This window comes from Monodelphis domestica, chromosome 6, assembly GCF_027887165.1.
Source record: "Monodelphis domestica isolate mMonDom1 chromosome 6, mMonDom1.pri, whole genome shotgun sequence".
NCBI lineage: Eukaryota > Metazoa > Chordata > Mammalia > Didelphimorphia > Didelphidae > Monodelphis > Monodelphis domestica.
Genome location: NC_077232.1, coordinates 17,360,770 through 17,377,253, shown reverse-complemented (window position 1 = coordinate 17,377,253; position 16,484 = coordinate 17,360,770). Strand labels below are relative to the sequence as shown.

The following is a 16,484-nucleotide window of genomic DNA, read 5'->3' as shown; positions in this document are numbered from 1 at the left end:
AAGATGGTCTAATAGGTATGTTATAGCATTTTTGTATGGTTCTTAGTAGAGCCTTTAACTTGAGTTCAGTCTACCTTTGGCTCTTGAAACCAACATTTCAATTAGATTTTCAGGAGATAAGGCCATGGTGCCACTGGAAAGATGGCAGATCCAGAATGTTTGATGGAAAGGATGAGAGATTGTCCTGGGTCTCAGGATAACCTGGATTTAAGTTCTGCCTATGAGAAAATAACTTCATGCATGATCGTTGGCCATTTGCTTAAGCTCTCAGTGCCCTCAGGCAATGCTCTAAGAGTATACTCTAGAAATAAGTTTCCATCTACATCAGTGAAGGGAATTAAACACGAGTTCCTTTTACTAATTTTATCAAAGGATCTGCCCCCATGTTTATTATAAGATTTATTAAGTAATTATAATAAAGACAACTGGAAGCATAATTATTAGGGAAAATTTTCCCTCTTCAGGAGCCTCTTGAGGGCATCTTTGATTTCTTTATTCCTGAGACTGTAGATCAGGGGATTCAGCACAGGGATGAGGATGGCATAGAAGACAGACAACACCTTGTCCAGGTGTTGGGAATGGCCAGAATTGGGACTCAGGTACACACAAAAGGAAGTTCCAAAGAAGAGAGTAACAGCAGTTAGGTGGGAGGCACAGGTGTTGAAGGCCTTTGCCCTTCCCTTGGCTGAGGGCATTTTCAGGATAGTGACTGTGATGTACACATAGGACATGATGATAAAGAGGAATGAGAGCAATGCAATGCAAAGAGCTACCAAAAACACCATGATTTGATTGATGAAAGGATTAGAGCAGGACAGGGCTATGATCTGAGGTAAATCACAGAAAAAGTGATTAATTCTTTTTGGACCACAGAAATGGAGGTGGAAACCAGCTGTTGTTTGGACTAAGCTACCAAGGCCCCCAACCACATAGGCCCCAGCCACCAATTTCCCACAGATTGGCAGATGCATGATGGTAGAATACCTCAGTGGACTATAAATGGCCACATAACGATCATATGCCATGATTGCCAAGAGACAACACTCGACCAGTGCCATCCAGGCAGCAAAGAAAAACTGAGCAGCACAGGCCAAGAAGGAAATTGTTTTTTCTTCCAGGAAGAAGTCAGAGAGCATCCTTGGGGAAATAGAGGAAGAGTAGCAGATATCTATGAAGGACAGAAAATTAAGGAAAAAGTACATAGGGGAATGAAGATGGGGGTCACTTCTGATGAGGATAATGAGGCCCAAGTTCCAAGTCAAAGCCATGACATAGATTCCCAGGAAGAGTACAAAAAAGATGACCTGCATCTCTGGTTGATCTGAGATTCCTTGGAGGATGAATACAATAACAGAAGTTTCATTTCTTTCCATATCATTTGATCTACTGAGAGAAAAACGAGACAAGAAAAGGTTTTTTTTTAACTCTTTATTCTAAAATCTTCAGTGGCTCCAATTTAACTTGACTAAAATATAAAAATCTTAGCCTGGCATTTAAAGTCCTCCACAATCAAGATCTTTTCAAATTTTTCACATATAATTTATATTGGCTTTTTTCGTTCTGTGTTACCATTAAATTTACCATTGTACCATACCTACTTACATGATAGTCTATACCCTATTGCCATGTCTTTGAAAATACTTCTGGATATTAGAATCTCTACCTTCCTTCAAAGCTCAGCTCACCACCTGTACAGGGCATTTTCATATTTGTCCTATTCTTTCTCCTTTACCCCTTATCCAACCATTGACTTTGCCTTGTCAAGACTGACTTTTAATTACACTCACCAGCCACTGCCATTTCCACTATACCACTGAGTGAAGCTGGCAATAGTGATGAAGGCATGGTGATTGATTGGATCCATTATAAATTTGCATTTCATTATATTAATTTTGGCTTCATTGGGGTCTATTCAAACAGTTCATCTTCTCTTTCACCATTGCACCTTTTCCGGACTTTTAAATTCCTCTTTAAATATTCCATGATTCTTCTTTCTCTTATTCCATCATCTGAGAATCTTAAATCATATTTCACTGAAAAAATGAGACTATTTGCCAAGAGTTCCTTCTCTCTTCCTCTTCCTCATATCATATTTCTTAGATATATTACCCTACTTTCTCCTAAATCCATGACTCACATAATAAGGTGGCCATTTTCCTTGCCAAGATAGACCCTTCTACAGGTGCAAGTCCCATCTGATCTTCTCCAGCAGATGCTCCCTTCTATCATCTCCACTCTCCATAATCTTTCATGTTTTCCTATATGCTGATTTTTTCCTTTACTGTCTACAAACATGCATATGTCTCCCTTATCCTCAAAAAATCTCTTTTGATATATCTTATATCATCTTCCTTTTATGGCAAAATTTCTTGGAAAGCCCTTCTCCAGCCAGAACTTTCACTTCCTTTCTTCTCATGTTCTTAGGTCTCTGCAATTTGGCTTCTGACCTCATCATTCAAAGCTCTTCCAAAGTTGCCAATGATCTTATCTTCCTTCTATTTAATATTTATTTACTTCCAATACTCTTTTCTTTCTAAATTTTGAGTTCCCAATCTTCACTCACCCTCTCACCATCCCTCATCTGCTGAGAAGGCAAGTAAAATATGAATCAAAAATACATGTAAAATTATCCCAAACATATTTCCATATTAGCCATATCACACACAAAAAAAACAGGAAAAAGAAAGCAAGAAGCATATCCTTGAATTTGAAAACAAAATTAATTGATTCTCACTCAGAAGGTGGGTAGTATTTTTTCACCATGAACTCTTTGGAATTTTCTCAGGTCATTGTACTGATCAGGGTAGCCAAGTCTTTCATAGATGATCATCACACACAATTGCTGATACTGTACACAATGATCTCTTGTTTTTTCTCACTTTAGTTTACATTAGTTCATGAAGATCTTATCATGTTTTTTTTTTCTGAATCATCCCCTTTATCATGATCCAATGCTCTTTTCTAAATACTTATCCTTCTTGACCTCTCTGCAACCTGTGGCACTGTCACCCACCCACTTCTCCTTGAAATTCTCTTCTCTCTAACTTTTTTTTGTGATACTGTTCTTGCTTAATAATCTTCACATCTTTCTCACTGATCCTGCTTGATCTCTTTGATGAATATTCATTCAGGTTATGTCCTTTGGCCAGGAGTTTCCCATAAGGTACTGTCATGGGACTACTCATCTGCCAGTATTCACTTAATTTGATGATCTCATCAACTCTCATGTATTTAGTCATCATCTCTATGCAGATAATTCTCAGCTCTATTTATCAAGCCCTAACCTCTTTTCTGACCTCTAATCTCATATTTCCAAATGCCTAATAGACACTTCAAATTGGATGTCCTACAGATATCTTAAATTCAACAATATCCAAAACCGAACTCATTATCATTTTGTCAAAACCCTCCACTCTACCTAACTTCCCTGTTCTTTTTAAGAGTATTCGGCCTCCACCCAAACTCATCACCCAGATGGCATCCTCAATTCATCACCTTCTATCATTCCCAGGAGGTTGTCATCTTGTCAATTCTAAATTGATAATATCTTTCATACACTCCCCTCTCTTTCCTCTTGCACTGCCACCACTCTACTCCAGGCCCTCATTACCTCATCCCTCTGCTATTGAAATAGCATGCTGGTGGTTTTCCCAGTCCCAAATCTCTCCCCACTCCAGTCCATCCTTTTCTAAGTTGTCAAATTGATCTTCCTAAGCTGTAGATCTGATCATGTCATTCACTTAGTCAACAAATTCCAATATACCTCCAGAATCATACATAAGATCTTTGGCCTTATAAAGATGATCATGTTTTGAATTCTTCCTACTTCTTCAAAAATTTTACCCCTCCACAAACTCTGATCTAGTGACAACAGTCTCTGTGCTATTCCTAGCATACTGTTTTCTATTTCTCAACTCTGGTCATTTTCACTGACTACTCTCCATTCCTGGAATTCTCTCCCTCCTTATCTCTGCTTTCTGGCTTTCTCCTAAGTTTTGGCTCAAACCCCACCCTTTTCAAAAAGCCTTTATCAATAATGCTAATGCCTTCCTTCTGTGATAATCTCCCAATTTTCCTGTAACATGTCTTGTTTTTATTTGTTTGAATATTGTTTCCCAAATACATTGTGATTTCCATGAAAGTAGGAATCATATTTTACATTTCTTTGTATATAGTGCTTAACACATAGTAGACACATTCACTTGACCTATAAGTAGATCTTTATGACCAGAAAGATATGGGTAGAAAGAGTGTTCCTGTAAATAATGTTTAATATGTTGACATTAACAAAGAAATGCTTTGCTTTAAAAACAGAAAGATGTTTCTGAGAATGGAAACTAAACTGCTCTCCCAGAATTCTGATTATTTCCCTACAGGCCAACCCACTATTTGGTTTTGTTTTTAATTGTTGTTTCAGTCACCTGAAATTTCACTTAAACATGAGGTCATTAAATACATTTACTTGTAGATTTGAAAAATTCTTTATAGGAAAAACTTGATGAATATTAGAAACAAAGAAAGTTTTATTCATAATATTACATTATTACTAGCATTTTAAATATTATGTTGTTATGTTATTAAATTATCATACCATTAATATTATATTAATTATACATGATTTGATAAGAATACTCCTTTTACTTGCTTAGAAATATAGGATTGAGTACTGGAAGGGAATTAAGAGGTAGTCTTTTTCAATCCACTAATTTTATAGATAATAAAACTGAAACATAGAAAGATTAAACAAACTGTTCAAAGTCATGAAACTATAGACTTGTAGATGAGGACATCTTAGAGGCAATCTGATTTAAATCCCTAATTTTTATGATGAGAAAACTAAAGATTAGAAAGTAAAATGAAATGACCAAAATCTCAAAAAAGGAGCTCTGAGTTCTAATTCCAGTCCTGTGATTAACTGACTTAGAGACCTTGGAAAAGTTCTTTTCCTTTTCTGGGATTAAGTTGCATGAATTTAAAATGCGAAAGTAGTCCAATCATTCTGGAGAACAATTTTGAATTATGCTTAAATGTTTATCAAACTGTTCATAATATTATGGTTTTCATAATATTCTTTTACCTGGCAATCCCAACTCAATTTCTATATTCCAAAGATATCGGACAATGGAAAATGGTCCATATGTATGAAAATAGTTATATATAGTAATATAAAGAATTATAAACTGAGGGATGCACATTAATTATTACATGTCTGAACAAATTGTGATATAGGATTATGGTGGAATATAATTATGATATAAGAAATGATTCTTTCAGAAAGAAAATGGTAAGAACTATAGGAAGTGGTATAAAGTAAAGTGAGAAGAGCCAAGAGGTCATTGTGCAAAGTAACAGCAATGTTGTGAAGATTAACAATTTGGCTATTTTGATCAATTATAATGATCCCAGACAATTCTAAAGGGTTCATGGCAAAAAAATTCTACCTACCTCCAGAGAAATAGCTGATGAACTCTGAGTGAAAACTGAAATAAAATTTTCTCTTTATTTTTATTGCTTTTTTGGAATATGGCTAATATAGAAGTGTTTCCCATAATTTCACATATAAAACTGATATCAGATTGCTTTCCTTCTCAGTGGTTATGGAGGGGGGTTGGACAAGAGGGAAATAACTTGGAATTCAAAATAGAAAAATTAAAATAAGAGTAATGAGTATAATATGAAAGAGAATGATGCAAATGTAAACTGGAGAACTAGAAACTTTTTAAAGATTTCATATTAAAGTAATTTTCAAAATGAAACTAGAAGGTATGGTAGTGGTGGTGGTGGTGATAATGGCTTGCATTTATGTAGCACTTTAAGATTTGGAAAGGACTTTATAAACAGAACTCATTTGATTCTCCCAATAATCCTGAGTAAGTTAAAAGATTATCCATATTTTATAGCTAAGGAAACTAAGGCAGATAGAAATTGACTTACTCACAGTTACACATCAGGTATCTGAGGCACAATTTGAACTCAGTTTTTCTTAACTCCAGGACTAGTAATCTATCTGCCATGATAACTAAGTGGCTAATATTAAGACAAAAAGTAGAAGATGATGGATGGATAAGAACTTTGTCATCAGTGGATTATAAGTAACTTTTTCTATGGATATTCTACTCTGTTATTTCATTGGGATACTAAGGGAACTTTCCAAGTCTGTGCTAGAAAAGAGGAGATAGAGACATAGACACAGACAGAATCTGAGACAGAGATTCATAAAAAACAGAGAGAGAGAAAGTGCTCTGGTTGATCCTTTGGAGATTGAAAAGGTTCCAGACTGAGCTGAATGACAGAGTATCTGTTCCTGGAAATCCAGTCTGGCATAGTGGTTGGTCTCATCACCACGAGAATATTGAAGCATAGACAGCTTTGGTGCTTTGTCTATTCAAAAGTGATGGAGCCACTAATTGAACCATGGTTCTTTAACTCTCACTTTCATGGCACTTTCCATGGCCAAACACTCATGAATTTCACTTTTTTAAATGAGTCTTCAGCAAGACTGTTTCTGATATTACAGAGATACTTTAATTGGCAGTTGAAATGGAACTACTCAAATGGAGAAAATCAAAAATGCTAAATATGTTGAGACATAAGGAAGAGTGGTAAGGCCTGGATCACAACATAAGACACTAGGATTACCCTTGGATCACCGGAAAAGTATGTTCAATTTGGTATTTTGTTTTTCAGCAATCACTCAGGGTTTTCTGCATTTTTAATTATATTTGATTTTCATAAAAATTGGTCTTTTATCCAAGGCCTCTAAAGCTTTTAGCTGTCTCAATTTTGAAGGGAAATATTTTATTTTATGGTTCCCTTGTTCTCTCTCCATTTCTTCAGCCTATGTAAATAAGCTCTCATAATAAACAAGGTAACAAGATAAAAGAAAAGAGGAAGAGTTCCCCTATTTATTTTTTCTTCCACATATGGAGGCTATCAGCATCATTTAATTGATGCTTCTTGAGAACCTATGTTTTCTCTCCCATTGAGGCCAATGCTAGAAGTTTACAAGGACTTGGAGGTGGATTAAGATGAGAGTCAGCATAGAATAAGGGGCACAGGCTTGGTTCTGATTTCAAGAAAAACTTGGATCAAGTCCTAACTCTAAAATAAACTGATTCTTGTGGTGATAAGACTAACCACTATGCCACTAATGACAAAGTTCTTATTCATCCATCATCTTCTACTTTTTGTCTTAATATTAGCCACTTAGTTGTCATGGCAGATAGATTTCTGTGCCTGGAGTCAGGAAAAACTGAATTCAAATTGTGCCTCAGATACCTGATGTGTGACTGTAAGTAAATCACTTAATTTCTTTCTGCCTTACTTTCCTTAGCTATAAAATATGGATATTTTTTTAACTTACTCAGGATTGTTGGGAGAATCAAATTAGTTATATTTGTAAATCCCTTTCCAAATCTTAAAGAACTACATAAATGCAAGCTATTATCACCACTACCACTGACACCATCATCATCCCTTCTAATTTCATTATGAAAATTACATTAAAATAAAAATTTCAAAATGTTTCCTATTCTCCAGTTTACATTTACATCATTCCTTTTCACATTATACTTATTCCTTTTCTTATTTAAATTTTTTTTCCATTTTGAATTCCAAGTTATTTTCCTCCTGTTCTATATGGTGATTAGCACATAGCAGACACATTCACTTGACCTATAAGTAGGACTTCTCAACTTTTTGATCATAAAGATATGACTGGAAAGAGTGTTCTTGTAAATAATATTTAATATGTAATCATTAACAAAGTTGTAGTTTGCCTTAGAAACAGAAAGATGTTTTTGGGAATGGAAACAAAACTGCTCTCTCAAAATTCTCATTATTCCCATCATGCTTCTCCACTACTCTGCTTTGTTTTTAATTGTTGTTTGGGTAATCTGAAATTTTACTTAAACATGAGTTCATTAACTACATATATTTGTAGATTTGGAAAAGTTCTTTCTAGGAAAAATGATGAATATTAGGAACAAAAAAGTGTTATTCATAATATTACATTATTATTTAATATTTTAAATATGATGTTATATTATTACATTATCATATCATTAATATTACATTAATAAGACATGATTTGATGAGAATGCTCTTTATAATTAGTTCTCATCATAAACAAGGTAATGAGATAAAAGAAAAGAGAAAGAGTTCCCCTATTTATTTTTTTCTTCCACATATGGAGGCTATCAGCATTATTTAATTGATGCTTCTTGAGAACCTATGTTGTCTCTCCCATTGAGGCCAATGCTAGAAGTTTCCCAGGGCTTGGAAGTGAACTAAGATGAGAGTCAGCATAGAATAAGGGACACAGGCTTGGTTCTGATTTCAAGAAGAACTGGGAAGTCCTGACTCTAAAATATGCTGATTTTGTGATCATAGGCAAACCATTGAACCCCTCAGTGTAGAAGCTCACTTGGACACTAAATAATGGAAAGGGTACCAATTTGCATAAATGAAGGATGTTTCCACTTTGGAAGTCCCCCATCTTGATGAACTTACAGATCAATGATACTTAAATAAAATCAGAAAATAGAAATTGGAATATGAAGATCTGTGTGCTCAGGAAAAAGGGGAAGAGTACACTGGGGAGCTTGATTTCAAAGTGGTTAGAATGCTAGACTGGGAGTTAGTAAGATATGAGTTTAAATCCCACTTCAGATAAAGACTAGATATGCTATTTTTGGTAAGACACTTAACCTCTGCCAGAATTTTCCTGTCCTTTAACTGGGGATAATAATAGTATCTACTTCCTAAGTTTGGTGAGATCAAGTGATATATCCATAGTTCTTCAAAATCTCAAAGGTCTATATAATTTCTTCCTATTATTATTTTCAGATGATCTAAAAACTAAATCAGTTGTTCTCTCATGGTTACTAGTCACTGGTACTAGGGAAGTTTTTACTTGTAAAGAACTCTCTCTTGAAACAGATTCATCACATAGGAATGCCTATCTTCCCATTAAGTTCCCTGTGTAAAGAATGAGTTTGATTTGTGAGATAGACAAACAAGATAATTTGTCATTTAAAAAAAAACAAACTTACTTTGGAGGCAGATCACTGTGGCTTTCAATTTTTTGAAATTATTCTAACTAACCCTATGAACTCTTAAATTTCCATCTTATTTTAGGCACAGGACATAGCTCATAAATTTGCAGAACATTTCTTCTACCTGGGTGTTGCTCTCCTGGTTGATGGAAACTGTCCAAGGTGCTGGTGCTACTCCTCTAAAACTGAGCTGATGAAGAGTAAGAGAAGAACATTTCAAGTTAGATTACTTATTGAGTCATTCATTGTTTGTTAGCTCACACTCCCTTGGTGATAGGATCATTGAAGCATAGCTTGGTTTATTGACTTGTCCATTCAACTAGTAAATTTTAGAGCCATTATTTAAACCAAAACCTACTAAATCACAACCAATGGCACTTTCCATTGTACCATACTCTTCAGGGATTAGTTGTATTTATGAACATCATGAAAATGTAGCCAGTCTCTGTTTGCTCTGAATACTGACAATTGTGATTTTATCCAGAGTCAACTTCTCCAGTGAAGGTTTTTTATTTTCCCAGAGGGTTCCTTCTCATTCCCCAGTGTAGAGAAAATACTGCCTAATGCACTGAGAATCTAACAAGAGGTTTTTCATTAACTAATTGGTTCTTCTTTTCTCTAATCTTAATATTTACAAGAATACTCAGGGCTTCAGCTCCTACATTTTGAGGGTTCTTCACCTTTGAGCTAGAATGTAGAAAAAGTACCTTCGTTTACCCTACAGGCAATGACATTGAATTTAGGTTCATTCAGAAATGAATGTGGTACCAAGGATCAGGAAATCTCTGAAAAACTCTTCTGTTGTGGCTAATTTTTTTCTCTTCTTTCTGGTGAGAAAGGAGCATAAATGCTTTTAAGGTTTTCCCACCTCTTCTGAGCTCTCAATCCAAAGGGGAATGCATCATTAAAATTTGCATTATCTTGCCCTGAGACCTGAAAATTATGTGAATTCTGATAAAATTCTGTGAATTATGTGAGCTGATACTTTATTCAAGTTTCCAGAACCCATAGAGGTGTTTAGCATTTGAAACCATAAGATTATAAACTTAGAACTGGAAGGAACATTTGATGTCATTTAGCCTAATCCCTACAATTGTCTAAATGCTTTACTGCTTTTTTTTTATTTTACATAGTAAAAATATATGTTCCCACCCATGAGAGTTTTCTTGTAAAAAATAAAACAATTAAGCAAAACTAAAAATACAATGATCTTGTCTGAAAGTGAATTCAAAATTCTACATCAATTGTACAACCAAACTTTTCTTCTTAACCTCTCCAATAAATAGCTATTTCCTTCCCTTGATCCACCAAAATAAAAAAATAAAAAATGAAAAACATGTTAATATATTCACAAACAAAATAAATTCCCTAATAGACTGTATAGAAATGTGCTTATGTATATGTCTCATTCTGTAAATGCATAAGTTTTCTATAAGTTTATGGAGTCAGAAGACTTGAGATTTAATTTAGTCTGAGAGTGTTACAAATTGTGTTATCCTTGGTAAGAGGGAGGACCGAGGTAGAATTTTAACTCAATATTTTTCTCATTCAAGGCTCATAACTTTATCCATTTCACCACTGAGACAATTGATATCTTACATATTGAATTATTTTTAGTTTTGGATTTTAAATTGAGATTCAGATTTTCCCCTTGGACCTGTTCAGACACTTCTTTGTTAGTAGGAATTTTGAGAAATGTCCCACTCAAAGTATCTTCCATATTAATGCAGAGTGAAATGAGCAGAACTAAGATAACATTAAAAACAGAAAATGTAACATTGTGGAACCATCCAGTGTAATGGAATATAAAAATTCCCAGAAAATGAAAAAGATATTTGTTCATTAAAAAAAGGAAAGGCAACTGAACAAATGACAAAGAAATAATCAAAGGTGGGAGGAGGATATCTGGGAAACATGGACTTATAAGTGATTTTTATTAAGGATTTAAAGTACAACCAATATCCATGATGCACAAATTATTCATAAAATTGAGAAGAAAAATTATATATCAAATTTCTTTCATAAATGAAAATGGACATGGCATGTTAAACAGAAATAACAACAAATTAAGAAAAAGATTGACTTAAACACTTTTAAATGAAATCCTAACATAAAGATGTCAAAAATATGTTAAAAAATTATTCACTCTGATTAAGTTGGACTTATATGAAAAATGAAAGTATCATTCAACATGAGGAAAATAATAATCACATGAAAACAAAACCATTCCAAATATAATGAAATCAATGTATGAATAAAATGCATTTGGCAAAGTAAGACTCATTTCTGCTTAATATTCCATAAACTTCAGCCTCGAGAAGCTCCTACGTGTTATTTTGTATTGAACCCTGAGCCTGATATCAAGAAGAATGATTTTAAATCCTGCCTCTGAAACTTACTTGCTTTGTGACTGGCCAAGACATTCCTTTTTTGTAGACCCATACCTCAAGGGTCTTATATTTCAAAGGAAAAGACTTCTTTTAACCTGTTTTTTAATATATAAAATAATAACAATATTAATACCTATCTCCCAAGGACTTGGAATTGGTTCACTGAAATTTGCATGATCTTTATCCCAGAAATTTCACTGTGAGGAATATATTCCAGAAGGCCAAAGATAGAACAAAAGATCAAAAAGATTCATTGAAACACTTCTTTACTTGTCTTAGTAGCAGAAGTCACTTGATTGAGGAATGGCTGAACAAGGTAAGAAATCATGAATATGAAGAATTCAGAGAATCATGAGATGACCTATGAACTGATCCAGAGTGAAGTAACAAAACATCATATAGGAGGACTAGAATAATGTATAACTGGAACTTAAATAGCCTCTCTCACAGAGACTATATTTTTTTGCTATTTTTTAGGAGAGATTGAATACAATGTTAAGTGCTGTCTGCTAATTATGATAAGAGGGGTCTAGTGAGACACTGGAAGGGAACTAAGAGAACTATTTTACTAAGGAAAATTTGAGAATTAATTGTCATATAGGAAGATTCTATGAGAGACCAGATCACCTGTATCATCAGATTTTTGTACCAGTACTTGCTTAATAAATTATTTTAGATTAATTTATCCTATGTGCCTAGGAGTTGAATTGAGGAAAATGCTTCAAAACATTCACAAGTATACATGGCTCATGATCTGAGATGATTACACACATGTAAAAGTAATTTCAGGGGTGGGTGGGTGGCTCAGTGGATTGAAAGCCAAGACTTGGATGGGAGTTGGGTTGCATTCTGGCCTCAGACACTTCCTAGTTTTGTGACCCTGGACAAGTCACTTAACCCCCATTGCCTAACTCTTACCACTCTTCTGCCTTGGAACTAATAAACAATATTGATTCTTAGATGGAAAAGAAAGACTTAAAAAAAGTAATTCCCCCAGAGACAAGATGGCTTCATTCCTTTCAGTCTTTTTATTGTTATAGCTTAAAAATCATCAATATTATAGTTTCAAATGTGATTGTTCATAAATATAATAGACACATTTAATCAGCTTTTACAAAGGGATATCTACTAGAGTGATAAAGTTTGTACAAAAATTCTCCAATAAATCTCTGATTCACATTTCTACATGTATATATGAAAAGTTAAAGGAAAACTAGATTCAAACTTAGACACTATATGTGGCAAAGCGCTAAGAGATCCTGAAAGTCATTTTGCTAGAGTCTTCAAGATGATCTACTTCGGGGTCCTCTCGCTTTTTGCAGGGCTCTTAGCAGATCCTTCAACTTGAGTTCAGTCTACCTTTGACTTTCCAAACCAACACTTAAATTAGATCTTCTGGAGATACTGCTAGGATGCCACTGGGAAAATGTCAATTCCAGAATCTTTGAGACTCAACTATGATAGAGACCAAGCTGAAATCCCTGATACTTTCCTCTTTCATACCATTAAATTTGCAGATATTCAGCTGGATTGTTCTCTCATCTCAACTGCCAAATACTTGAATTTCTTGGGCACAAACTGTCACAATGATTATAGAAAACTTGAAGGAAATGCCCCTTCTTCCATCTGAACACGATTTTTATGCACTAGTCATTTTTGTACATTTAAGATTTTAGCTACACTTATTCTAAAGCTATTCATTTTTCATACACATGTTATCACTTGGTCAAAGTGTCTTGGTTTGTGATCTAGACCTTTACTTTATTAAAATATATAAATGTGAATTATTGTGACATGTTTGAACTTGAATTATATCCTTAATTACTGTGGCTTTAAAAAAATTCTTCCATGCATTCAATATTGAAGATTTACCCACAGTCCTTGAAGAAGCTATATCAATATTAAGGCTATCCCATAGAGCCTCATTCTCATTTCCTTTAATGGTCCAAATAAAAGTCCTCACTAATGTATTTGAATAAACTTTTCACAGAAAAATCATAATTGACAGGTAAGAGCAATTTTAAAAGGAAGTTTGGGATACAGGATTAGAGATTTTCCTGAGTCTCAGGGTGATCTGGATTCAAATTCTGCCTATGACATATTAACTTCATGATCACTGAAACTTTTCTTAAGCTCTCAGTGCCCTCAGGCAACTCTTTAAGGCCATCAGCTATAAATAAGTTGCCATCTACATCAGTGAAGGGAGTTTCAACATTAGGACTTCCTTTTACTACTTAAATGACAGGAATCTACCCCCCCTATATTTATTATAAAATTCATTAACTCATTATAATAAAGAAAACTGGAAGCATAATTATTAGGGAAATTTTCCCCTTTTCATGAGCCTCTTGAGGGCATCTTTGATTTCTTTGTTTCTGAGGCTGTAAATCAGGGGGTTCAGCACAGGGATGATGATTGCATAGAAGACAGACAACACCTTGTCCAGGTGTTTTGAATGTGCAGAGCTGGGACGCAGGTACACAGAAAGAGCAGTCCCAAAGAAGAGAGTAACAGCAGTCAGGTGGGAGGCACAGGTGTTGAAGGCTTTTGACTTTCCCTTGGCTGAGGGCATTTTCAGGATAGTGACTGTGATGTACACATAAGACATGATGATAAAAAGGAATGAGAACAGCCCAATGCAAAGCGCTACCACAAACACTATGATTTGATTGATAAAAGGATTAGAGCAGGACAAGGTTATGATCTGAGGTATATCACAGAAAAAGTGATTAATTATTTTTGGCCCACAAAAATGGAGACGAAAGCCAGCTGTTGTTTGGACTAAGCTACCAAGGCACCCAGTTACATAGGCTCCAGCTACCAACTTTCCACAGATTGGCAGATGCATGATGGTAGAATACCTTAGTGGACTATAGATGGCAACATAACGGTCATATGCCATGATCGCCAAGAGACAACATTCAGCCAGTGCCATCCAGGCCATAAAGAAATACTGAGTAGCACAGGCCAAGAAGGAAATTGTTTTTTCTACGAGAAAGAAGTCAGAGAGCATTCTTGGGGTAATAGAGGAAGAATAACAGATATCTATAAAGGACAGAAAACTAAGAAAGAAGTACATGGGGGAGTGAAGATGGGAGTCAGTCCTGATGAGGATAATGAGGCCCAAGTTCCAAGTCAAAGTCATGTTATAGATCCCCAGGAATGGAACAAAGATGATAACCTACATCTCTGGTTGGTCTGAGATTCCTTGGAGGGTGAATATAGTTACAGAAGTTTCATTTCTTCCCATATTCAATGTTCTGTTGAGAGAAAAATGAGTCAAGAAAAGTTTTATAACTCACTCTTTATTCTAAAACCTTCAGTGGCTCCTACTCATCTGGACTGAAATACAAAATTATCAGCCTGACATTTAAATCCCTCCAAAATCAAGACTTCCTCTGGCTTTTCACATCATTTATATTGGTTCTTTTCTTTCTCGGTTGCATTTAAATTCCTTTGTACTATTCCTACTTACATGATAGTCATGTATGTTGCCATGCCTTTGAAAGCACTTCTGCATATTACATTCTCTATCTTCCTTCAAACCACAGTTCACCATCTGAAAAATGTCTTTTCAGATTTATCCTATTCTTTCTCCCTTGTGTCCTAATCCTACCATTGATCTTGCCTTGTCAAGCCTGACCTTATATTACACCCATAATCCATTACCTTTCCTACTATTCACATACCACTGAATGTAGTGGGCCAAAAAGATGAAACCATGATGATTGGGTCCACCATGAATTTATATTGAATTATATTAATTGTATCTTCATTGTGGCCTCCTCAATAAGCTCACCAGGGCCCTCATCGTAGCAGCTTTTCCAAACTTTTTTTCCTTCTCAAATCTTCCATGACTCCTCCAATACTCATTTTATCACCTGAAAACCTTGGATCACATTTCATTGAAAAACAATGAGTTTATTTGTCGAGAGTTTCTTCTTCTCTCTTACTCCTTATCATCTGATATTACTCAGCTATATTACCTCACTTTCTCCTATTTCCATGACTCACAGAATGAGACAGCCATTTTACTTACCAAGGCAAACCGCTCGAAATGCATAAGTTCCTTTCCATCTTCTCCAGCAGATGGTCTCTGCTATCATCTCTGCTCTCCATAATCTTTCATGTATTCCTGTATGCTCTCCCCTACTGCCTACAAACATGCTTAGATCTTCCTTATCCTAAAAAAACTCACTACTGATCTATCCATCTTATATCATCTTCCTTTTATGGCAAATTGCTTGGAAAGACCTTCTACAGCCAGAGTCTCCACTTCCTTTCTTCTCATGTTCTAATGTCTCTGGAATTTGGCTTCTGACTTCAGCATTCAACTGAAACTGCTCTTCCAAATTTACCAATGACACCCCTCCCTGATACAGACACACTCCAATTCATCATACACCATTCTTTTCTTTCTAAATTTTGAATTTATATTCTCACTCACCTTCTCAACCTCCCTCATCCACCAAGAAGGCAAGTATAATGTAACTTACACATACAGAATCATCCCAAATATACTTCCCTATTATCAATATCATCATAAAATGGAAAAACGGGAGAAAATTATACTTTAATTTTCAGTCAGAGTTCATTAATTCTCTATCAAGGTGGATGGCATTTTTTTTCTCCACGAGTTCTTTGGAATATTCTCAGCTAATTCTATTGATCAGAATAGCCAAGTCATTCACAGATTATCATCATACAAAATTGCTGATACTGTACACAATGATCTCCCGGTTCTTCTCATTTCAGTTTGCAACAGTTAGTATAGGCCTTTGATGTTTGTTCACTTTTTCTGTCATCCCCTTCATCATGCTCTAATGCTCTTTTCTAAATCCTTATCTTTCTTGTGTTCTATGCAACCTGTAATGCTGTCAACCACCCACTTCTTGAAACTCTCCACTCTCTAATTTTTTTTTGTGATACTTCTCTTGCCTAGCAATATTCACATTTTTCTCATTGATCATTCTTGATCTCCTTTGTTCAATATGCATTGAGTAATGTCCTTTATATTCACATTTTTCTCATTGATCAT

The 16,484-nt window shown here is 35.0% G+C and overlaps 1 protein-coding gene and 1 pseudogene across 1 annotated transcript; both read right to left on the bottom strand.

Moving 5' to 3' along the window:
• Positions 1 to 440: 440 nt before the first annotated feature.
• On the bottom strand, positions 441 to 1,864 carry LOC100027680 (olfactory receptor 5A1-like). The gene is made up of 2 exons (XM_056803744.1): positions 1,788 to 1,864; positions 441 to 1,386 (listed from the first exon to the last, which is right to left on the bottom strand). Exons 1-2 carry the CDS (start codon positions 1,862 to 1,864, stop codon positions 441 to 443), a joined length of 1,023 nt encoding a protein of 340 aa, XP_056659722.1.
• An 11,894-nt stretch (positions 1,865 to 13,758) lies between these two features.
• On the bottom strand, positions 13,759 to 14,944 carry LOC100027696 (olfactory receptor 5A1-like; annotated as a pseudogene).
• Between the last annotated feature and the right edge of the window lie 1,540 nt (positions 14,945 to 16,484).

Bases quoted from the DNA above. Each gene is read 5' to 3' on its own strand.
- LOC100027680 (XM_056803744.1), bottom strand. From the start codon at position 1,864: ATGGATCCAATCAATCACCATGCCTTCATCACTATTGCCAGCTTCACT. The intron at 1,387-1,787 runs GTGAGTGTAATT...TTTTTCTCTCAG, and splicing joins AGTGGAAATGGCAGTGGCTG to TAGATCAAATGATATGGAAA.